This window comes from Nelumbo lutea, chromosome 3, assembly GCF_056320005.1.
Source record: "Nelumbo lutea isolate HS-2025 chromosome 3, American lotus-T2T, whole genome shotgun sequence".
In the NCBI taxonomy this organism is placed as follows: Eukaryota; Viridiplantae; Streptophyta; class Magnoliopsida; order Proteales; family Nelumbonaceae; genus Nelumbo; species Nelumbo lutea.
In genome coordinates, this window is record NC_142686.1 from 108,402,294 (window position 1) to 108,427,679 (window position 25,386).

The 25,386-nt window shown below is 41.0% G+C and overlaps 1 protein-coding gene across 1 annotated transcript in view; it reads left to right on the forward strand.

Moving 5' to 3' along the window:
• The window catches only part of LOC148867504 (uncharacterized), a 94,292-nt gene that overhangs the window by 9,700 nt on the left and 59,206 nt on the right, over positions 1 to 25,386 (forward strand). The window contains exons 4-6 of the mRNA XM_088975933.1: positions 10,882 to 10,998; positions 11,341 to 11,487; positions 11,657 to 12,291. Coding sequence (XP_088832059.1) covers positions 10,882 to 10,998; positions 11,341 to 11,487; positions 11,657 to 12,291 — 899 coding nt within the window. The remainder of the gene's footprint in view (positions 1 to 10,881; positions 10,999 to 11,340; positions 11,488 to 11,656; positions 12,292 to 25,386) is intronic.

Here is a 25,386-nt window from a genome sequence, read left to right on the forward strand (position 1 = left end):
TTTGTTGAGTCAGCTCTGGTAGAAGCTTTGGATACCCAGTTTGGTGACTAGGCGAATCCCTGTTAGAGCTGCTAACACTTCTGCCTTTGTTGAGTCAACTATCCCATCGGACCACTATAAACCCAGCATGTGTGGCCATTCTTATCTCTTAGAATTCCTCCAATGCCGGCAGTTCCGGGGTTACCATAAGCACTTCCATCAAAGCTGAGAGTCCAGATTCCTTCCCTTCTAACTAAAGGAGCTCTGGTAGAGAGTGGGGTAGGAGGGGAAGAAATCAGGAAGTTATATGTGTTTCTGCTGAGATCATTGGGATTAAGTCCTGTAAACTCCTCTGAACTAGAGGCCCACAAGTTGCAGTAGTGGTTGATGTGGCTGATCAGTTCACCTTAAGATTTGGACCTATATTTTCAAACAACTGATTGTTTCTTTGCTCCCAAATTCCCCAAAGAATAGCGTGCAGTATTATCAACCAACGGGTCTTACCTCTCTTGCTCAGACCTATTCCTTGCCACTGAGAAATCAGATCCTGCAGATGCTTAGGAGCCACCCAACTGAAGCCGACTAATTGAAGAAAGAAGTTTCAGATGCTGCTAGTTACCTGGCAGTGTATGAAGAGGTGGTTTGTTGTCTCTCCTTCACATAAACATAGTGTACAGGTGTGGGGGGAGATATAAAGTCTTCCAAGATTTTTCTTCTGCAGTAACTCACAAGTGTTCACTTGCTGCAGGCAAGCCTCCCAAACAAAGAAACTCACTCTTGAGGGTATAACCTTGCACCAGATCTTCTTGCGAGGGAAATCACTGTCTCGAGTATCTACAACCAGTGCTTCGAAGAAAGACTTTGACGAGAACTCACCTCCAGGGTGGGGTTTCCCGGTTTCCAGACTCGGGAATCTTGGGAATTTGGGGAGATGTAGACTTCACTAAGAGAAAGAAGGAGTTCAGTTAGCTCACTGATCTCTGGATTCTTTAAGGGTCTTCTGAAGTTCACGTTTAGGTTTCTTTCATTGCTGGATATGGGAAGGCACTGGGAGATGGTTGCACCCTTATTTATAGTAAGGTTGTAGAGCCTGAGATACAGATCTGCTAATGCTGAATTGCTCCACCACAAATCCATCTGGAATTTTATTCTTTTACCGCTACCTACCTTGTTTCTAATGAAAGAAAAAAAGAGGATGTGAATAGCAGAAATACCTTTCCAGGGATTAGAGAGCTGATTGGTTTGATCGGAGATTGCAGTCCCAACCATTTGCATTTAACCCATACTTGCTGGTGATGATAGTTGCTTAGAGAGAATTTGATTCCGTGGGGAATCTCCACAGCCATTTGCCAAGAAGGGCATTGTTTTTCTCTTTTAATTGCCCGATTCCTAATCCTCCAGCCTCTTTTGGTTTACAAACCTGATTCCAATTAACTAGATGCCCTTTCTTGACACCTCCACCTTCCCAAAGGAAATCTCTTTGGATTTTCTCGATCTGTGATCTGATTCTTGCAGGGATCTGAAAAACTGATAGGAAATAGATAGGCACGTTCGCAAGGGAGGCCTTAATAAGAGTGATTCTACCCCCTTTTGATAGGTAACAGCTTTTCCAAGTATCTAACTTCTTTTCACACTTTTCCACCACAGGTTCCCAAAAGCTTGAATTTTTTGGGTTACCTCCTAGTGGCATGCCCAAATAACAAAGGGGGAGATTTTCCACTCGACAATTCAGAGTTTCCTTGAAACTTTCCATCAAGGACCCTTCAATTTGGTTTATTGCTGCTAGGTTGCTCTTTGAGTAATTTACCTTCAGCCCTGATACTAGTTCAAAACGCTGGAGCACTCTTTTCACATTTGAAATGTTCTCCAAATTGACTTCTAGGAATAAGATGACATCCTCAGCAAAGAGGAGGTGGGAAACATTTATGGCATCTCTTCCGACCTCAAAACCTTTGATCAAATTGAGGTTTTCAGCTTTCTCCATAAGCTGGCTGAAAACATCCATTACCATTGTAAAGAGGAACGGGGAGAGGGGACATCCTTGCCGTAGACCCCTGCTGGCCTTAAAAATAGCCTTTAGGCTCTCCATTGATCATGATCGAGAACCGGGTAGAACTAATACAACCTTTCACCCACTGCAGCCATTTTGAACGAAAACCCTTCAAGTTTAGAATCTGGAGCAGGCAATCCCAATCAACCTTATCATAAGCTTTTTCAAGGTCTAGTTGCACTAGAAGGCCCTTCCTTCCACTCTTCCTTCTCTCTTCTACGACTTCATTTGCAATTAGGATGCTATCTACAATCTGTCTTCCTTTCACAAAAGCAAACTGGGTTTGAGAAACCAACTCTTTTAGGACTTCTCTGAGTCGTTTTGCCAACACCTTTGCCATTATTTTGTACACACTCCCTATTGGCCTGTAGTCTTTTACTTCCAAGATACCATTTTTCTTTGGAACGAGGCATATGAAAATGGATTTAATTCCTCTATTAACCACCCCCGTGGAGTGAAATTCTTTAAAGACCTCCAAAAGGTCCTCTTTTACTACTTCCCAACAGATCTGGAAGGATAAGATTGGGAACCCATCAAGCCCAGGTGCTCTTTCTCCATCCATATCAAAGACTGCTTCTCTAATTTCTTGCTCTTCAAATTCCCTTTCAAGCCAAATTCTCTTGTCTTCTGCTAGAGTCGGCCCTTCCCAGTTTCTTAAGTTAAAGCACCTAGCCCTTTCCTTGGAGTAAAGAGATTTGAAGTGGTTTAGAAAAGTCTCAGTGATCTCCTCTACATCTTCCACTTCCCTCTGGTCCACCTTAATTTTTGAGATGAGATTCTTTCTACGCCTACCCGATGCATAGCTATGGAAGAATTTTGTGTTGTTGTCTCCTTTCTTTAACCATTTGACCCTTGACCTTTGCCTAAAAAAAAATTGTTCTTTTTGGATTACCTTTTCCCATGAACTCTTTAGAGCATCTTTCCTGCTTCTTCCTTCTCCATCCAAGTCTCTTGATTGCTCTTTTTTGTCTAACTCTTCCAGCTCCATGAGGATGGCATTTTTTTCTTCTGTGAATGATTTGAACTCTTCTCTCACCCAGTACTTCAGTTTTCTTCTCAAGAATTTCAGCTTTTATAGCAATTTGTACCCTGCCTAGCCTTCGGCTTTACATTCCTTCCACCATAAAGCTACATTTTTCAGGAAATCTTTGTGATGAGTCCACATCTTCTCCAATCTGAATGGGTGTTTTCCTTTCAAAGCCAAATCTATTCTCAAGACTAGAGGCCAGTGGTCTGAAGTACAATGAGGTCTGATTTCTTGGAGGAGATTTGGAAAATTCTCTGCCCAGTTCGAGGAAACCAAAAACCTATCTAGTTTGCAGCTTATTGGATTCTCTTGGAGGTTTGACCAGGTGAACTGTCCGTTGTGGAGAGGAAGGTCACAGAGGTTGTTCCTCGAAATAAAACTGGAGAATCCTCTCATGCTTCTAGTTATAGTTCTTTTGTTGGCGTTTTCTTGGGGGAACCTTGTTACATTGAAATCACCTCCTAGAACCCAAGGGATTCTGTCAAACTCGTGGAGAGCATCCAATTCCTCCCAAAAACTTTGCCTGTCTGAAGGTGCATTAGGCCTGTAAATTCTTGTCAGAATCCAACTGAATCCATCATACTTATTGGTGAAAAGGACAGAGATTGAGTACTTTCCTCAGTCTATCAGTACCGGAAACCTCCTCTTCATTCCATGCTAGGATGATTCACCCTGAGGCACCTAAAGCTGGATGAAAGACCCATTTCTTGCCATGGATTCCCTAAATTGCTCTCAGAAGCTTCCTATCCACTTCTTTTTTTGTTTCTTGAAGGATGACAATATCTGGTTTTTCTCTTCTCAGGGATTCCTTTACCAGACTTCTTTTTAGTTGGCCTCCCAACCCTCTGACATTCCAACTTAATAATTTCATTGAGCTCCTATCGCTGATTTTCCCTTAACTGCCTTAGGCCTTGTTGTTTTTTGATCTGACATTCCCCATTGAAGTCTCCTTAACTCCCTTTTTGAGGTCCTTTTGTCTATGGTCACAAATTCAGCCTTCTGATCTGCTTCTTCCCCCTTTTTTGAGTCCTGTCCCATTTCTTTGCTTATCCCCAATTTCCTGGCCATTTCGGTAACTTCTCTTCTCGGATTGTTGTCCCGTCTGTGTCTATCAAAACTGAGCTTCCTTTCCTTGACTTTTTGTGGGTTCTTGGGTTAATGCACGGTTGGGAGAGGTCTTTGTTCAAACCTAAAACACAAAGGGAAGAAGTAAAAGGAGAACCTAGATTTGGAGAAGGCAAAGAATGAAAGACAGGCGAGGTATGGGAGGGAGAAAAAGAAACTCTGGTTCGAAGACTAGATTCTCGTCTTCCATCTCTCTCTAGGTTTGTTGGTTCATAATCTGTTCCATATTCAGGGTGAACGAGGAGTGTCTGTTCGAGGATATCCACGCTGCCCATGCTTTCTTTCCTGAAAACAGAGCTTTAGCCCTTGAGAACGCCACCTCCCTAGGGTCTGGTTCAGTCTTTGTTTCGTAAGGACTTGGCCTCTTCTTCAGATTCGGATTCGTTTGCCTCGAGTGGAGAGGATGAGCTTGGCTCTTCTTCTAGAGATGAAGGAGGCCTGAAGACCTCCATGGTATGTTTTCTGAACTTGGGGGAGTTTCAGGCGTCGGCTCGGTGAGAGAAGATGGAGTCTCAGGTGGGCTTGGGCCTAGCAGAACTTCTTTCCATCTTGACAGATGGGCTTTGGGGGAGGTTCGACCCAACACTTGCTTCTGATATGGGTCCGTTAAATGAGGCCTATTTGGGGGACGACCCAGATTCTGGTTCAAAATTGAATTTTGAAAATTCAAGTCAAGAGGGGATTGGCTCGCCTTGCTTTTTCGGCTCCTTTTTTATAGAGCCTAGAAGAAGCTTTTTTAGGTAACTCTTTAGGTTTCTCCAAAAGGGCTTTTTTTGCTGGTTTCCTTCTTTCTAGCTTACAAAAGAGCCCCAAAAATGTTTTTGTTCATGTAGAGTCGTCAGCTCCTATTTTGGGAAGGGGGAGGTGAGTTGACTTGGCGGGTTGGGGAGGAGACTCGGTCGTCTTCTCCACTTCGACTGAGAGGTAGAACCAGACTCCGCGCTCTAACAGAGGAGCGAGGAATCGCATTTACTCCGTGGCTTCTAACCTTTATACGCGCAAAACTCAAGGCTGAAAGATCTTTAGTTTTCTTGTCGATTTCCTCTAAGCTGCCACACAAGCTTCCGATTAGGATGAAGAGCTCCTCAGTCCAGCGATGGTAGGGCAGCCTGTGGATTTTTAGCCAGCTGTTAAAGACCAAGGAGTCTGGAGAGGCGTTGCTCATAGGAACCCACCGTTCCAGAGCTATCGGTTTTCCATACAACTGAAGTTTCTTTAGGCTAACCCACTTTAGTACTAGCTCCTCAGATGGAGCAAATCCCACTGCTCTATCAGCATCGATGGGGTGGAGATTTACTAGCTCATGAGAGTGATGATTGGCTGAGAGACCTCTAGCATCACTTCCCTCCAAGAAAGAGCTTCATGCTTGGTGCAAACGAAGGATTGCTTCCACAAACCGAAGGGCTTATCTTGGTGAATCACTGAAATGAAAGCAGACCCTCCTGTCTTTATAACTTTGCTTTTCTTCTCAAGCTGGGGGAATTTCCTTTGGAGAGGAGAGGAGGTTCAGCACACTTTCAAATGTCGTCCAACCTCCGCTAGAAGGCTCTTCAGGTAAACAAATGTTTTTCCATTTAAGGTTTTTTTCCAAACTGATCAAGTGGATGAACCTTCCCCACTTGTTTTCTTGGGTCTGAATGAGGAGGGATCTGCCCTGTTCAGTTCGGTATTTGTCCCTGAGGTTTCGATTCGGATCTCTGATTGCCTTTTGAATGAAATTTCTCCACCACTTCACCTCTTTGAGAGTTAAAGTCAATCTTGTCCAAGCTCCTCTGCTTCTTTCCATCACCTCTTTCAAGCCATGTCCCTCTGAAAGAGTTTCTAGATCAAAAGTCTTCGCACCGATCGTTACTGTTGTCTTCGGAAGTTTTTTATCCATTAGTCTTCGCACCGATCGCTACTCTTGATAAGTTTGAATCAACAGAATTTCCATAAGGGACAGGAGGAACTTGTAGCCTGCATACATTAGTGTTCATGCTTTCTCTCTCTGCACTACTTTTTGGATTCATCAAGAGTCCTTTCTCTTCATTTTTGATTATACAGAATCCAATTTCTCTACTTTATTTTTTGTTGACTTTTCTCTTTTGTCTGTTCTATTTTGAGATTATAAGGACTGAACCTGTTCTGGGTTTCTCAAATTATTGTTTTTCTTTTACAAAACATTCCCAGTTTCGGCTTTTATTTGGAGGCATTTCCTTCAGGCCTTGGAAGTCAGTTGGGTAATGCCAAATTCTGTGAAGGATCTGCTGTATCGTTGGAGAATTGAGGGCCTCAGCAAGAAAGGTACCTTGTTTTGGAACACTATTCCGGCTGCTGCTCTTTGGACCATCTGGACTGAAAGAAACAACAGAATTTTCCAGGGTAAAGCTAAATCTCCAGAGGAAATGGTGCAGAAAGCTGTGGGCAAATTACTGTCTTGGGTGTAGGTAACAGAGGAATTTAAAAATCAGAACATGCAATTGTTGTTCAGCTCTCAGTCTTGGATGTGTTTGTAATCTGAGGTGGCTCTAGGCAGCCTCTATTGGCCTAGGCTCCTTTGTATTGTTATTTGATTTAATAAAGTACCTTACCTTTTACAAAAAAAAAAAAAGAAACTAGTGAAGGATTAAATGCAAAGTTAAGCTTATGGTGAAATTCCCTAGAAACAAAGGGTTTTAAAATAGGTAGGACTAAAATGGAGTATATGACATGCAAATTTAGTAATAATAGGAGTGTCAATCAAGATACACTTGGGATTGGAGACCAAGAGATATTTAAATGTGACCATTTCCAGTACCTTGGTTCAATAAAGACTTAGGAGGATGTCACATTGTCACCCAAAGAATTAGAGCAGGTTGGGAAAAATGGAGGGGTTCTTCTGGACTTTTGTGTGATAGGAGAATGCCTCTTATATTAAAAAGAAAATTCTATAAAACAGTTTTAAGTCCAGCTATGTCGTGTGGAACAAAGTGTTGAGCAATCAAGAAACAGGATGTTTAGAAAATTTGTGTGGCAGAAATGCAAATGCTAAGATGGATGAGTGGAAAAACTAGAAAGGATAGGATCAGGAATGAAGCCATCCCTAGAAACCTAGAACTAGCTCCAATAAGTGATAAAATGAGAGAAAGTAGACTATGATGGTTTGGCCACGTGCATAGAGGACCACCAACAGCTGCAATTAGAAGAAGTGATTTGTTACAAGTGGAAGGGGCTAGAAGAGCTAGGGGCAGACCAAAAAGGACATGGGTAGAAGTAGTAAGAAATGATTTAAGCACTAATAATTTAACAGTGGATATCATTTTAAATAGAATGGAGTGGCAAAACAGTATTCATGTAGCCAACTCCATATAGTTGGGATAATGCATGGATGTGAGACTTATCTGGGTTAAAAGAATTGCTAATGTCTTTGCTGATATACTAGATAGTTAAACAAGGGGTGGGAAGGAATCGACTGTTTTGGTTGGGCTCAATTGTAACACTGTTAAACTGTTTATGAGTTTAAGAGTTTGCCTCTCCTTTATTATCTCTTCTCTTATCTGGGTTAAAAGAATTGCTAATGCCTTTTTTTTTTCAATCAATAACTGAATTAGTTTCATTAAAGATGATTGGAGAACTACAAGGAAAAAGAGGGAGATAAATTCTCTTAACTCTACCAGATCAAATGCAAACAAAAAGTAGTTACAACATATCCCAAAAAGCATTAGTTCTTCCTTCCCCTTGTTTAGCCAATGTATTGGCCAAGCAATTAGCATCTCTCTTAACCCAGTTCAGCTTAACTTCCATTCCCTGTGTCATAACCTAAATTTCCTTTTTTCATTGATGTAGTCCCACTATCCCATCTCCTCTTCCTTTTGAAGCCAACTAATAACCAACATCGAATCCCTTTCAATTATCAACTTAGAGAGATTTAATTCCTTCCATAGCAGCTAGTATCTCAGCCCTCAAAGAATATCCAACACCTATAGTACCTGAGAAAAGAGCCATTATTCTGCCTTCCTCTTCTCTGAAAACTCATTCTATGCCCCCCGGGTAACCTTCACTACTACCATCAAATTTCATATTAATAAATCCATTGCTGGGGGAGACCATGATGGGATTGTGACAGCTTTCACTGGAGCAGAATCAGCCGCTTTCCTCCACTTTCTCATCCATTCAGCTTTCAAGAACAAACTATTGCTGTCTTGTGATCCTTTGATGAGTTTGGTTTGGTTTTGGATTTGGGTTCAAGGAGACCATTGAGAGACCATGAAACAAATGAGCTGATTCCTTTTCTTAATTGCCCCAAGGCATTACCTTTGATACTTTGGGTACCAATGAGAGGGTACGGATCCCTTCTGTCAAGGGTAAGTTGTGCATCATTCCCAGCGAAAGTGTTGTGGTCCAGTCCAACCCCACCTAAAGAAAAGATTTTTTGCTGGGAGGCTGCTATTTAATTTATAAGTACATATGAGAGACTCTAAAGAAAGTGGAAGAATTGGTCTCTTTCTCCCCATGTGTGCTTTGCATCCTTTTCTGGAAGAATGGGGAGAGTGCCAACTGCCAATCACCTCCTTTTTTATTGTTCCTATGCTTCTTGGATTTGACTACATTTTTGTCTCATTAGTTGGGGAAATGTGGGTAGTACCCTCTAATTTTGTGGCTCTATTTATATTAAAATTAGTAAGATACTCTACGTGAAGATAGAAAACTTTGGAGCAATGTGTGTGTGGGGGGGTTTATGTTATGGGGAACGTGGGGTGAGAGAAGCTAGAATTTTCAAGGAGAAATTTAAACGGGTGGAATTGATTGAACTTACAGTAAATGAGTGAGAAGAGCATCAAATGGGGTGACAGATGCTCTTGTTAATCAAGGGGCTGTGAGACATCAAATGTTTTGGGCAAAACTGTAAAGTTGTGATTGGGGGGAGGGATGTTCCCACCCTGTTGTAAGCTTCTTAATTAGCTCTAATAAAACATTCTCTTATTGATGAAAAATGACTGAACTTACAATTATAAAGGCTGCAAACTGGACCAATGTTTTAAAAATCATCATTGTACCATAAATTATAGAGAAAGTTGAATCGAATTGTGATTCATGATTCATATTGTTAAATCATATGATAATTTCTGTTTTTCACAAACTTGTCAAAAAAATTAAATATAGATATGCTAAAGGCTAAATATACATGGAACAGTGATCCTACCCTATTTTAATCCATATCTATCTTATATGTACCTAAAACAATAGAATTTACCTCTAGAATGGAGTCTAAGATGATATAATCAATTTTGACTTGAAAGTCAACTAATCCACATATAATGGCTCCTTATCCAACATATGATGGAAAATAAATTTAATATATGGCTAAATAATGTAAATAAATGGCTTTCAAGTAAGGTATTTAAAATAAGTTACCCTTGACAAAACAAAATGTAAACAAAACAAAATTGCACTGTAGAGAACTAATTCTTAATCGAATTGATTTGAATCATACTGACCCTCGGGAATCGTATAAATTGTAAGATTTATGAATCAAATCATAGGATTCAATAAAAATTGTAAGATTTTTACAAAAAGGGATTCAGATATAATATCTGAAATAGAACCCTTAGGATTTATGATTCTAATTGTGAATCGTATCATAAGTTGACAACATTGCACTGCGCTTTGATCTGCAAAGAATTTGTGGTGTTTGTTTTTCTTAATGATTTGCTGAGTGAGTGGAATATTGTTGCAGGTTTTCAAAGTAGTGTGCCCCAAAGGGTGGTGGAGGGGTCTCCAGCATGGGACGGAGGTGTAAATAAACTTTGATGTGTGCTGCCTTGGGATTTGGGAACCCTGGGGAATCTGAAGTGGGGGGAGTGGTTAGGGATTCTGGTGGAAATATTATCAGTTATTAAGGTCCAGCTGGATTTGGAAACTCTTTAGGAGCCGAACTGATGACATTATTTGATGATCTAAAACTGATATTTGCAGCAGGGATTAACACATGTAGAAGTGGGTGGGGATTGTTGAACAGTCATACAGTGGATGAAATCTCAGGACCTTATTCCATGACAGTTCAGACATATGATAAGAATGACACACTCGCTAGGTGCCTCATTGACTACCTCTGGATCCCTAGAAGTGTTAACATGCTGATTCGTTGGCAAGAAATGGGGTTGGGAGAGATGGTTTCAAATGGGGCTAACCAGGGTTGGGCTGTAATCTGTAATTTGTAAGAGCCTCTTTCTTCTTTTATTTTTGCTCTTGGTTTCTATGGAAGAAGCTGTTGTAATTTCTGGCCTGCTGCTTTGTCTAGAGCAGTTGGTGTTCTGCTTTTTATTAATAAATTTTTCTGTTGTTTATCAGAAAGACAGAAGTTTTAATAGTAGTTTCCTTCACTATCAAGAAAGCCTGCCTATAAAACAGATTTACTAGTTTGTTTTCAGCAGTTAATGAATTGAGCATATTTTAAGCACTGTGCCTTGGTGGTGAGACTCCAGTCTAGAATTAGAGTTCATACAAGGTTGTGTTGCTCAGCCATCTACTCTCATTCCCAAAAACATATTCAAGCACTTACAGGTTGCATACTTGGGTTTTTCACCATTCTGCATCATGTACCTTTTAATACACTGTTCTGGTAGAATTATAAGCGATATTGATTCCCTTGTTCATCTTTCTTTATTGTCAATAATACCTTGTTCCGAAACTTTGAGTGTTTGAGCTGATGATCTCATAATTGTTATTTGTTTTTCTCCAGAATCCTCACTTGTTGATGTGTGGTTCTCCATTCACTGTTGGTCAAGGTCAACAATGCAACTTATGTTTGAGAGATCCATCTGTCAGTACAATTCTTTGTAAACTGCAGCACTTAGAGGTATAATGTTGGTTATCACTTAATCTATTTGGTAGACAATTTGCTTGAATTGGAGAAAATGAAATGTCGGGCAACACCAAGGTTCAAAATATTGATATGCCCGATAAACCGGTAGTGGCGTATCTGGTTCAGAGAGGCCGATTTAAGGTCCGTCCACCCTATGAACCGGTCGGGATCCTGAAACACCTCCTGTAGGGGCATATCGGGAAGCCCCTGATACGATATGTATCGGCCGATACAGCCTGATACGTATTGATACTTTGAACCTTGGGCAACACTAGTTGGCCTTTGAATCCTTTCAAGATAACTTTCATAACAGTGTTGCTTGCTTTATTTTTACAGCGAGGAGGTTCATCTGTTGCATTATTGGAGATCTTGGGAAGCAAAGGTGTTGTCCAAGTGAATGGAAAGGTTGTTGGGAAAAATTCCTCTACAACACTCAGTGGAGGGGATGAGTTGATTTTTAGTTCAACTGGTCAAAATGCATATGTATCCTTTTTGACACTTTCTGAGGGAGATGACTAAGTTGTTCCATCATAGAATGGACTTCCTTCCCTTTTCATCCTTCTGTGTGTGTATGCACATGCATCATTGTGCTTGCATGTCTGTGTGGTAAGCTGCAGTATTAAATCAAATTGCATCCTTAATGTATTTTCAGATCTTCCAGCAACTCACAGATGAAAACTTAACTTCTCCAGCTCTTCCATCTTCAGTTAACATATCAGAGTCCCAGAATGCTGTTGCAGGAGCATCAATATTAGCATCTCTATCAAATCTAAGAAAGGATTTGTCACTTACACCACCTGCCCAAACTGGTGAGGAAGTACAACATGATTTGGAGAGGCAGACATTACCAACTGTCTGTATCCCAGACATTGAGATTACTTGTCATAATAGAAAAGATATTTCTGAGCATGTTGAGGAGGCTGGCGTTTCTTCAAGTGAGAAAGCTCCTGTTATTCTATCTCCTGATAATGCTTCTGATAACCCTGTTCATCTTGATGGCGCTGGCTTAAATACTCGCCTAGATGCAGAAGTTGGGAAAATTCCTGGGACAAATTATGAACTAAGGCCGCTATTACGGATGTTAACAGGGTCATCTTTGCCTGACTTTGAACTAAGTGGAAGTGTTTTTAAATCAATTGATGAGCAAAGGGAAATTCTCAAGGATTTTGGTCGACCAACAATTTTGTCCTCGACTAAGCAGCAAGCATTTAAGGATAGTTTACGACAAGGAATTCTCAGTTCTAGCAATATTGAAGTCTCCTTTGATAATTTTCCATACTATCTAAGGTAAAAGGCTGCATTATTTTCTTGGTTTTCTCAAGATTTCTTGGAGTCGGCCCTTTTTGGTGGGTGAAATGTGTTGATCTCAATTGCTTCATGCTTAACTGATGCTCTGGACTTAAGATCTCGGTATCATTAATTATTGCTTTATTGCATGGTTGACTTGTCATTGATTCTGCAACAGTTACGTTTTTTCTTGCTACTTTGTTCTCGTTTTGTAGATCAAGCTTGATTGTGAATATGCTTTTATTTTTAAAATTTTCCAGTTCTTTGCAGAGGATTATTTTGAGCAGCTCATTTTTCTTATTAATCATTAGAGCATTTCTTATTGCAATTTATGCTCCATTCTTACCTTAAATCATTGCTACAAATTTGGCATGGACAATCTGGTTTGTTTAGAAAGCTAGTCTTCTTCCATGCTACCTGCATGAAGGAAAACGAGCAGGCCAATGGATGCAGCATGAACTTCCTCATAGGGGAGGAAAAGATTCCCCGACAGTAGTTATTACACTGGCTGCACTTTTTTCTACATGTATATTGAGCTGGCAAAATCAGTTTTTGTTGTGTCAGCGGGTCAGCGTGCTGTCCTAACAGGGTTAAAAACCATGCTGTATACCATAATGTTAAAAGGGACTGAAAAGTGGAAAGTAATTACTTGTAGTTCGACAGTGATAAAAGAGAGATTAGGTGAAGGAAGAGAGAAGAAGAAAGAGAAGTTCTATTCAGTAGTGTGGCTGGTAGCGCCTAAGTTAATATTTATACTTAGGGCGACAACTTACAACAAATAACAAAGAAAAAACCAAAAATACCCCTACTATTATGACACATGTTACAACACTCCCCCTCAAGTTGGAGCGTATATGTCAATCATGCCCAACTTGTCACACAATTCATTATGTCACAAATAGCGAAGACCCTTTGTAAGGACATCAACTAATTGTTCCTTGGAACTGATGTAAGGAGTACCGACTTCCCCCTTTTCAAGTTTTTCCCTTATGAACTGCTTGCCAACTTCAATATGCTTGGTCCTGTCATGAACAACTGGATTGGCTGCCTTCTTGTCACAGTAGAGAGACATTGGACCATCAACCAAGAAGCCCAACTCTCTAATCAATTTTTTTTACCCATAGCATTTCAGCAACTCCATGTGCCATGGCCCTATACTCGGCCTCAACACTAGATCTGGCCACTAGACTTTGTTTTTTGCTTCTCCAAGTGACCAAATTTCGACTAACAAAGGTACAATATCCACTATTTGATTTCCTATCATCAACTGCTCCGGCCCAATCTGCATTTGTGTAGACTTCCACTTTCATATGACCATGTTTCTTGAATAGTAACCCAATTCCTGGATATTTCTTTAGATATATGAGTACTCTCTCAACTGTCTCTAAATGGGAGAGTGTTGGTGCATGCATAAACTAAGGACACCAACAACATAAGGCCAAGTCATTGATAGGTAGAGAAGTCTTCCTACCAACCTTTGAAACTTCTCGACATCTGTCATTGGTTCTCTAGTACAATCACCAAGCTGATGGTTTTCCTCAATAGGGGAATCTATAGGTTTTGCTCCTAACTTTCTATTGTCCTGCAAGAGATCTAGGACATACTTCCTTTGAGAAATGAAGATGCCCCTTTTTGAGCGGGCAACCTCAATACCAAGGAAATAACGTAGCTGTCCCACATCTTTCACCTCAAATTGCATAGCAAGGGATTCTTTAATTTTCTGAATTTCAGAGTCCCAATTCAAGTAATCACAATGTCATCAACGTAGACAATCAATACCACAACATTCTTTAGGTTTCTTTTGACAAACAGAGTATGGTCAGATTGGCACTGCTTGAACCCAATTTGTTGAAGAACCAAGTGAAATTTGCTAAACCAGGCCCTTGGGGATTGTTTCAAACCATATACAAATTTTTTTAGTTTGCAAACTTTCCCTTCACACCCTTGTGCTACAAACCCAGGTGGCTGAATCATGTAAACTTCTTCTAGATCCCCATTCAAGAATTCATTTTTGATGTCTAGTAGGTGGAGTTCCCAATCAAAGTTAACAACCAAGGATAATATAACCCGAATAATGTTCATTCTAGTGATTAGAGCAAATGTTTCTACATAATCGACCCCATACACTTGTGTATACCCTTTTGCAACTAACTTGGCCTTGTACCTCTCAACCGTCCCATATGCTTTGTGCTTTACTATGAATACCCACTTGCACCCCACTGGCTCCTTGTCTTTAGGAAGATTCACCAACTCCTAGGTGTTGTTTTTGTGTAGAGCACCCAATTTCTTTCTTCATTGCATCTGTCCATTCAGGTATGGATATGGCTTTTGCAACACTTGGGAATGGAAACACAATCAATGGCAGTCAAAAAGGCATGAAATGAGGGTGTGAGATGCAGGGAAGGTCATGATGGGAAGAGGAAGCGACAATGAGTTTTAGGCGGTGAATAGGTGGAAGACTGAACTGGACATTGAAGCGAAGAAAATACTACTGGAGAGCGGAAAGGCCAAAGGTAAGAATCTATTATAGGTAAGAGAAGATAGGAGGGCGATGATACTTTTGTTTGAGGTAGCAGTCCTTTGGTTGAAGGGGTTTATCGATGGAGTACTTCAGTTGTTCAAAACTGTAGGGTTCATTACCATCATAGAATATTTTGGTGACCGAAAACAAATGGTTTGCTTGCCGGAAGGGAAGTAAATGCAAGGTGGATAACTTTTGCGGATGAGTTACAGAAGTTTCTTGTTGCGGTTGACAATCCCCTACAAATGGAGCATGAGCAAGAACAGAGCAAAGGTGATAGTTTCCCTAAGTCTTCGAGCCAGGCCTTGAAGCAAAGTTCACCTGGCTGCGGAAAGGCAATAGAAGGCTCAAACAGGGGATTGAAAGTCTGGTTTGAGGCTGAGCAAGATGAATGGGATAGGAGAATGGTTATACAACTAGCACTGATAAAAAAAAAGGTTATTACAACCAGCAAGGACATACAGGATTGGAGGAAGCTATTGAAAGCTGTGGTGAACAACCTGAAACTGGAAACTGAGGTCGCGTTGAAGTCTTTCACAAACAGGAAGGCAGTACTGTAAATCGATGATGGGGTAAATGAGGGATTCACTGCATTTGAAGGTGAAGAAGGGTTGGTCTATGTACAAAACTGGAAGCCGTTGTGTAATGAGATATTACATACCAGAGGAAGTTTCATGCTAAAAATGGTTGGACTTCCCTTCCATCTTTGGAACAAATCAAATTTGGAAAGTATAGTAAAGATGCTGGGTGGGGCGATGGAGGAAATCAAAATGCAAGATTATCGAGTTGCAGAGCTAGGATTAAGTGGGTGGAACCAAAATCACTCCCAAGAACAACCGAAGTGTTTGTTGGTGAAGTTTGGTACAAGGTTTGGCTGGTCTCAGAGGTAGAGGCGGAGCAATGCACCAAGGTAGAAGACGAAGGTGACGTGGTGGGCTGGTTTGCATGTGGCAAAACGATGTTGGCAGGATTGGATGAAGAGTCCAGAGGTCTAAAGGGGAACCTAAAAAGTCGCAAATGGAAAACCAACAGACACACAAGCCATTTAAAGAAAAAATTTGAAGTATTTGGAATTTTAGGGGCTCGAGCTTCTTTTACTGACATGGTCAAGAGGAGGGATGGACCAGTTAAGGTTTTGGTGCGGGCCGAGCTATCTAAACCAATAGGAGGACTGGATGGTCTAACCAAGAAGTTGAAATTTAGGCCACGTGATTGTTTGAGCACGTGGCCCAGGATAAATCGGTGGGGATTATAGATGACAGTTTGTGTCTATTTTCTTCCTTGAAGAGGAACTTTGGTGGTGCTTCAGTCTCGACTAGGTGGACTGTGAAAACTGTTGGCTCTTTACAATGGATCCCTTGTTTAGCATCTGAGACACCTAGGGAAGGTCAATCAGCACAGCACCGACCAAATCCTATGTACGCAAGTGATTGCGGTGCGGAGGAGGGAGTTGACGAGGACTAGTTAAACTGTCAGTTGGAAGACCCAGAACTGGAAGAAGACTCTCACGAACAGTCCAACATAGGAAGTGTCGGGACAGACAAGATGTTAGAGGAAGATTTGGCAGCAACCTCAAATCTCGACACCCTGTTTACAAAAGAAGCAACAAAAGGAACTTGCACAGAGTGGCTTCTACATCGTGCGAATTTTAACATAACAGAGCACATCCATAATGTTAGGGCAAAAACTCCAACTCTTTCTTAGAAGCTCCATCACCACAACTTTTTGACGGATAGGAGGGTTGTAAGGAAGTATCAGTGACTTCCCAAAAGCAATGAAGAGATATAGTAGTGAGGGACAAAAGGATGGGTCAAGGAATGGATCACTGTAGAACAAAGGAGACAGGAAGGTAAAAACTTCAGACCTGAGCCAAGTAATTAGTTGACTATCACACACCATATTAGGATTTGGCATCTTTTGCCTCCAAATCCAGTATTCCTTTCCTTTTCAGCAAAACCCAGGTAACTGTGTTCGTTTAGTTTATGTTACTAATGCTTGCTCTGTGTCTTGTGTGCTAGATACCAGTCCCAATTCAGAGGCTGCAACCTGTTTAGGAGGGGTAGGAGCAAGTAATAGAAGCCGGAGGTAGGAAGGGTCAGGAGAGGGAGGTAGGAAGAGAAGAGGAAGCAAATAGTAATAACAGAAATCTGGATGACATTGAGAACACAGTTTATGAAGCGGAGGAGAATAAACCTCAGAAGGAAAGGGTAGAAGAGGTTCAGGTAGAAGGAAGTCAGGAGGAAGAAGGTAGAGGTGGGCACAAAGGTTAGGAGGAGGGAAATAGAAAGACAGACAAAAAAGAGTTGGCAAGTGAGGACTCTATGGCAGTATTCGTATAGAAGTTGAGATGTATACTGAAAGATCCAAATGATCTGGAAGGGTTCCTACAAAAAAAGAGAGAAGAAGTTAAGACTAAAAGGAGAAAATTGAGTAAGGTTGAAAGACTGGTGAAGGATGTGAAGGAGATAAAAGCTTTGATGTTAGAGGGGAAAGGAGGAAAGGAAACAAGTGAGGGTAATAGGTGTTAGGGGTGGATAATAAAGAATAATGAGTATTATTAGCTGGAATGTTAGGGAACTGGGAAGTGCAATAAAGAGAGTGGTAGTAAAAGAGGCCATCAAGAAAATAGATCCAGATGTGGTACTGTTACAGGAAACTAAAAGAACAAAATTTGACATCAAATGGGCAAGGAGTGTGTGGAGAGGTAGGGGGATTAGTTGGGTGGGTTTACCTTCATGGGGATCTATAGGGAGTATTGTGACAATGTGGAAGAATGAGGTAGTTGTAGGTTTGGAGGAATTGATAGGACAATTTTCAGTTTCCTTAAAATTTAGGCAAGTGGAGGATGGATTTGAATGGGTGGCCGAATGACTATAGAGAAAGGAAGAAATTGTGGGATGGGCCATGGTGCTTAGGAGGTGTCTTTAATGTAATCAGATTCTTGGAAGAAACTAACAGTCCTAGGAAGAGGTCTACCACATGTATGGGGAGATTTAACCAATTTATTGATGCTTTTGAACTTAAGGAGATCCCATTGTCACAAAGGTGTTATATTTGGTCCAATCTCCAAATCAACCTAATTTGCTTTAAATTGGACAGATTCTTGTTTGCAAATGATTTGGAAGAACATTGGGGGAATCTGAACTCTAGGGTGCTCTCGAGGGTGACTTCTAACCATTGGCCTATTGTACTTTGTAAGGAGGAGGCGAGAAATGAGGGTCCTGCTCCATTTAGATTTGAAAACATGTGGTTAGAACACTCGGGTTTGATTAAGAAAGTTAAAGAGTGGTAGTCAGAGAGCAATCGAACAGTGGAGTGGAATGGATGCGATTTCACAAAAAACTCCAATACTTGAAAGTTAGAATCAAGGAATGGAATCTATCTATTAGAACTTGGGAGATAGAGGGAAAGGAAGCAGAGTGTGATTACACAAATTGAAGATCTGGATAGCAAAGAAGGGAGGGGCAGCCTAATAGTAGAAGATAGGGAACAAAGATGGAAATTGCATAAACAATTAGAGGACTATATCCTTTAGGAGGAAATAAGTTGGAGGCAAAAGTCAAGATGTAAATGGCTGAAAGAGGGGGACGGGAGTACAAAGTTTTTCATGCTTTGGCAAGTGGCAGAAGAAGAAACTTTATGTCAAGTTTGGAGATTGAATGGGTAACAAATGCCAATCAAAGAGAAATTGTAGGAGCATTTGCAAATCATTTTAGGTTTATATTTAGAAGGCCCCTAAATAACATGTGTGGTTGAAGGTTTGGAATGGCCAACACTGAAGAGAGAAGATAGGGAGTGGTTGGAAAAGAAATTTGGTTTGGAAGAAGTAAAAGAGGTAGTTTTTTCAATGGATAGATCAAAGGCACCAGGCCTAGATGGTTTTACAATGGCTTTTTATCGGGATTTTTCAGAGATACTAAAAGAGGATCTAAGGTTGGTATTTGATGAATTCTATACCAGAGGTGTGATGGGCTAAACTCCACTTTCATTGCATTGGTACCCAAGAAAAGTGATGCAAGTCATCCAAAAGATTACATGCCGATTAGTCTAGTTAATAGCCTTTATAAGATCATCACTAAGGTGCTGTCCTTTAGATTTAGGATGGCGCTCCCAACAATCATAACAAATAATCAAGGAGCTTTTGTGAAGGGAAGGCAGATAGCAGATCAAATACTTGTAGCAAATGAGAGTCTAGAGGACTTTAAGAGATCTAGGAGAAGAGGGGTGGTGTTTGTAAATTAGATTTGGAAAAGGCTTATGAATTAATTGGTTGATTGGTCCTTCCTGTTGGAGGTGATGATTAACTTTGGGTTTGGAGACATTTGGTGCAAGTGGGTGATGGGCTGGCATTAGGGATTGTCATTATTCCATCTTGGTGAATGGGACAGTGGTGGACTATTCCCAGCTTTGAGAGGGATTAGACAAGGAGACCCCCTATCCCGTTTTTCTGTTTACATTGGTTGTAGAGGTGTTGGGGAGACTAATTTCCAAGCTGATTCTAGGGATTTAATAAAAGGATGGGGAGTTGGAAGAGAGAATATACCACTCACACACCTACAATTTGCAGATGACACAACTCTGTTTTGTGAAGGAGGGGATACCAATAGGATTAGAAATTTGATGCTCACTATACAACTTTTTGAACAAATGTCAAACCTTAGAGTGAACTTTGAGAAAAGTTGTATAGTTGGAGTCAATATGGGGGATGGGGAGGTTTGTGAGTGTGCAAACATTTTGGGGTGTGTAGTATCTAATTGGCCTTAAACTACCTTGGTTTACCATTGGGAGATAATCCTCAGAAAGGTGATTTATGGGCTCCTATTGCGGAGAGGTTTGAAAAGAGACTAGCCAACTAGAAGAACAATTATTTCTCTCTTGGAGGGAGAATCACCCTAATTAGGTCTACTCTTGCTAACCTTCTTGTCTATTTCTCGTCAGTCTTTAAGATTTCGGCTAAGGTGGCTAGTAGGCTGGAAAAACTGATGAGAGATTTTCTTTGGGAGTTGGGGGAGGAAAAGAAGGACCATATGGTTAGGTGGGAGGTGGTGTGTAGGAGTAAGGAGGAGGGAGGTCTGGGAATTAGGAACATAAGAATTAGGAACTTAGCATTACTAGGGAAATGGTTGTGGAGAAAGAAAAACTATGGGTTAAGATAGTGGGAGGTATTCATGGGCTGGTAGACAATGGATGGGACTCTGGGATCCTAGCAAGGACTACAAGAGCATCTCCTTGGAAAGCTATTCAAGCTGTCTTGCCCTTGTTCTCTCCATGGATCAGGTATGATTTGCATTCAGGTAACCTCATTCAATTTTGGGAACATGTTTGGGTTGGGGATTCCTCTCTGAAAGATCAATTTTCAGGCCTCTTTGCTATCTCTACCCTTAAAAATGAATCAGTGTCCTCTTTCCTTGTACCTTCTAATTCACCCTCTGGTTTCAGTTGGAACCCGAGTTTGAGAAGAGATGTTAGGGACACCGAGTTGGATTGTATTTTAGCTTTATTATCCATTCTTGAAGGGGTCTTCATTGAGCCATCAAAGACAGATAATAGAATACGAACACTCACTCCCTCGGGTTTCTACACTTGTGCCCCTTTTACCCCCTTCTCCCGTTGGATTGTCATTCCCTGTTAAAGAAGCGTGATGTCAACCTATACCTCCAAATGTTGGGAGCTTCTGTTGGGAAGCCTTTCTGGAAAGAGTTAATACTTGGGATTTACTTCAAAGAAAAAGACCCAATAGTTGTTTGTCTCATCATCGGTGTGTACTTCGTAAATCCGATGGTGAGTCTGGATACCATTTACTAGTTTCTTGTTAGTTTGTTATTCATCAAAAGAAAATTTGAATTGCCATCATTCATCAAAAAAATTTTGAATTGCCATCAGGTATTCTGGTACCTCATAGAGGTAACCTATTGGTTGACTGTCTAGTGTTAATTGGATACCATGATGGCTGTTGGACACTGAATAGATTTTTAAAGAACCTAGCAGCATGGAGAAAAATCACATAATTTTGGGTCCGGATTCATCTTAAATAAGTTCGGATTTACTAATAGTAGCTGATTTCTACCAACTTTCTAGAGGAACATGAAGGTTATTAAGTGCATTCACAATATAATCAGGACTTCTTGTGGGCCAGTTCTTCCTGAAAAGATGCTGATTAATAGGGAGGTGGTTTGTGAAAGTAATGAGTATGGGGTTTTATGTATTTGTTAGTGTAGGGGAAGAGATCAACTTTTATTTCGTAGTGTAATCAAGGATGGGGTTTTATGATGAGGTCTCCAACAGTTCCTTTCTCAGCTGTTGTTCCAAGTGATTCTAGTGAAGGAGTGGAATAAAACAGGAAGGAAGGAGGAAGAGAAGGGAGGGTAAGTGGTGTAAAGAGAAAAAGGTCTTCTCGCACCGAAGGTTACAGGTTGCAGAGCAAGGTCTATAACAGGAAAAGAAAAGCGTTGGGATTTACTACTGAAGAAGCTGGGGAAAGGGCGGGAGAGATAGGAGGGGAAGTGTCTAAGGAGGTGGAGAGGGAGGGAAGGGAGGAGACACAGGGGAAAGGGGGCAGTGAACAAGAAATGGTTGAAGGCACCCAAACAGCGGAGGCGGAAATTGATAAATTAGTGGGGCAAGAAGTGGCAGTTAAGTTTTATGGATTATTTTTTTGGGGCGGGGAAGGATTTGCAAGGTTAGCATTTGAGCATTTTGAAAAGAGTACAAGGGAGGAGAAGAATAGAAAGAAGGAAAGGATTGAGGGGAAGAAGGGTTGGAACAAAGAAGGTGGAGAAGAGCTCTCTGAAGAGGGAGAGTAGGAAGTTGGAGAGGTGTGAGGTAAGGAACATTGATTATGTTGATTACAACACAGTCCATACAAGTTGATCTCTTCCCACCCCTTGCTTTTCTAAAACATCAGCAAAAGTGTTAGTAATTCTTTTCATCAACTGTAATTTAACATTTATGTTTTGTGCCACCCACTTGAACCTCCTTTCATTAACATAGTTCCACCAACCAGCTTCCTCCTGCAGCTGGTCCACCACAAACTTTGGGTATATTCAGCTCCTTGCTCTTTGTACACTTTCCATCACAGCCATGATTCAGCCCTCAAGGAATCACCAACAACAATTGGACCCGAGTACAGCACAGTAATTCTTTCCTCATTTCGAAAAAACACCTCCAATGCCTGAAGGACCAGGATTCCGTTCACTACGTACATTAAAATTCTGCTTGATAAAACCACAAGCTTGCTTGAATTCTCAATCATCCTTGTTGTCATCATCATCATCATCATCTAAGCCTTTCTTTCTACCCCTAGCTCTTCTATCCCCTTAAACTTGTAACAGATTGCTTTATTTTGTTGCTACTTGCTATTTTAACTAAAGAAGCAAGCTAACTTGTAAAATAAAAGAATAACGAGGGACCATACTACTCATCCTCAAAACCATTTTTTTAAGTAAACTCCCCATCCCTGACCCTGATCACCATCCCCAATCCCTGATGGATATGAGTTCCCCATCAGGGACCCAAATCCCCAAATTCTTTTTTTTTTTTTAAATTAAAAGCTTGCTTTGAGAAAAAAAGATTTACTTAAAAAGGAAAGAAAAAATCACTATTCTAAATTGTTTTAGCGCTTAATTAACATTATTAATCATCAAGATGACATAGAAATAGTCCGGCGGGGACAGGGAAAATTGCCATCCCTAACTCAAATCATTGCCTAGGTATCAAGGTATTCCCATCTCCTAGCCTCATGCTCTCACCTAGGCATCTTGGTGACCATGTGTTGTGGAACCCCACTCAATCCATCTCTTGGTCCTGGGATTATCTCTCTCTCTCTCTCTCTCTCTCTTCACCTCTGCCTTCCCACAGAAAGATCCTCTAAATCTTTCCAATTTCATTGGTGTTTACACTTTGGAAAGTAGGATATAAGAATCAGGAGAACTGATGTGCTCCCTACCCTTCTAATATCTTCTCTACTGATTGGAGCAAGTTGGAAATGCAATGCATATGGAATTTATTTTAGCACATCAACACTGTGAATGGTCATATCGGTCACCACTTTCTCTTATGTTGATGGGAAGATCAGAACTGCTTTAGAACTCTGAAGTAGCACTGTAGCACCTTCACCACACCCTCCTTTTTGATTTCTAAACCTACAAAATTTACTATGTGTTCTTGTTAAAAGGAGGGATCGATGGAGGAAGGCTTCTCTTAGGTGGCGAAGTAGCAAAAGACCGTCATGGTGGAGGAAAAGAACCTTTGTTTTAGAAGAGCAGAGTTAGAGGTACGGTTGCTCTGAGTATTAGAGAGGTACAGTGAGCTATGATGTTGTTAGTTGGGGAAATGGTGCAATGGTTCAAACGCCTATTGGATGGCACAATACATACAGTAAAAACAGTGGAATGGAAAGGTCTATAGAGTGACAATTGATAGTACCTCTAACTCCTTTTTGATTTCTAAACCTACAAAATTTACTATGTGTTCTCGTTAAAAGGAGGGATCGATGGAGGAAGGCTTCTCTTAGGTGGCGAAGTAGCAAAAGACCGTCGTGGTGGAGGAAAAGAACCTTTGTTTTAGAAGAGCAGAGTTAGAGGTACGGTTGCTCTGAGTATTAGAGAGGTACAGTGAGCTATGACGTTGTTAGTTGGGGAAATGGTGCAATGGTTCAAATGCCTATTGGATGGCACAATACATACAGTAAAAACAGTGGAATGGAAAGGTCTATAGAGTGACAATTGATAGTGTCTTCAGTATGGGTAGCTATAACCCTGAAGATGAGAAAGTTGACTAAAACACTGAAATGCTCTTTAAATCTGATGATGAGCAACAGATGTTAAGCCATCCACAGCTCAAACCAAGGGAGATTGACTCTGAATATGATGAAGCGATTCAGGGAGTATGCAGGGATGCACAACCTAGTTCCCAAAGAACCAAACAAAGATACTGATATGCAATTTTCTTTAATTAACAAAATTCTTGGTTATCAATCAGAAATTATAAAAAGCACAGTATACCAGATGCGTCTTTCCACTTAAATTACCCTGCTCTAATTCTATGGGAAACCTCATTACTCATATTCAATTTCTCCTTAATTGTGTCCTTTGCAAGCTTACGATGAGAAATTGGGGAAATCCCATCTTCTACTCTGTGGCCTTCAATCAGAAGACCCATATAATCATGAATCTCTAGTAGTTTGTTGCATAATATGCATGCGTTTTTCCAAGGAGAGGTACCAACAGACCTTGCCAAAGTCCATCAGGTATGACCTCTGCTCTGGGAATCAGGTAAAGTTTTGGGAGCACATTTGGGTGGGTGAGATACCTTTGAAAGACCAATTCCCTTCCTTGTTTTCACTCTCTCGATTTAAGGGCAAGGTTGTGTCCAGTTTTCTAGTTCCTTCTCACTCTAATTTTGGGTTTGATTGGGATCTGGGGCTTAGAAGAGGCTTAAGGGATGTAGAGGTTGAAAATGCCATGAGTCTGGTTCAGATCTTAGACCTGGTGGTGTTGGATACCTTTGAGAGGGATAAGAGACTGTGGGCCCTAACTCCTTCTGGAACCTTTTCTTGTGCCTCTTTCTTCAAGTCCCTATTGCCTTCATCAAGTCCATTTGCACAAAACTTTCCAGTTAAGGATGTTTGGGGTGAGCCGATTCCTCCATGGATTGGAGCCTTTTGTTGGGACGCCTTCCTCGGAAGATGTAATACATGTGACGTACTCCAAAGAAAAAGGGCTTTTTGGTGCTTGTCTTTGAATTGGTGCATTCTTTGCAAGGCTAATGGTGAAAGCTCTTACCACTTGTTAGTTTCTTGCCCCTTTGCTACTGATCTTTGGGAATGGTTTCTTTCCACTTTTGGTTGCAGGTGGACTACACCACCAAACATTCAAAGTTTGTTTAGCCCCTCATTCTTTGGTTGGCCAAACAAAAGGGGAAGGATAATGTGGAGATGTGTGAGGGCTGCTGTTTGTTGGAGTCTTGGGGAGGAAAGGAAAACCAGAATTTTCTCTGAAATTGAAAGAAGTAAAGAATGCCTTATTGAAGTAGTAACAGTGATGGTGGTACGTTGGCTGAAATCTTTGGACCTGTTTGTTGATATTTCTACGGATATGTTACTGAATAGCTGGCTGGAGGTGGCAAATTCTGCTCCTGCTCGCTCTTTAGTTTGTCCTGTGTGGTCACCACCAGGAAGTGGACTTATAAAGCTAAACTTCGGTGGAAGTAGTGAAGGAAATCCAGGTCCATCAGGTGTAGGAGGGGATTTCGGAGATGAGGGTGGGAAGGTGCTTGCTTTGTATTCACGTTCCATTGGGTTTGGAGACTCTCTCAAAGCTGAGGTCTATGCAGTACTGGAGGGTATAAGGAAGTCTAAGGAACTGGATATAAAAAAGTTAGTCATTGAAGGGGACTCAAAGCTGGTCTTAAGTTGGTTACTAGAAGGTAGTGGACTTTGGAAATATGCTAATGAGAGGAGAGAGATTAAGTGGCTAACTAGAGGACTGGAAATCAAGTTTCAGTGGGTCAAGAGAACAGCAAATGCATTTTCTGATGCTTTGGCAAAGCAGGGGGTGGGAAGGGATCAAATGTTT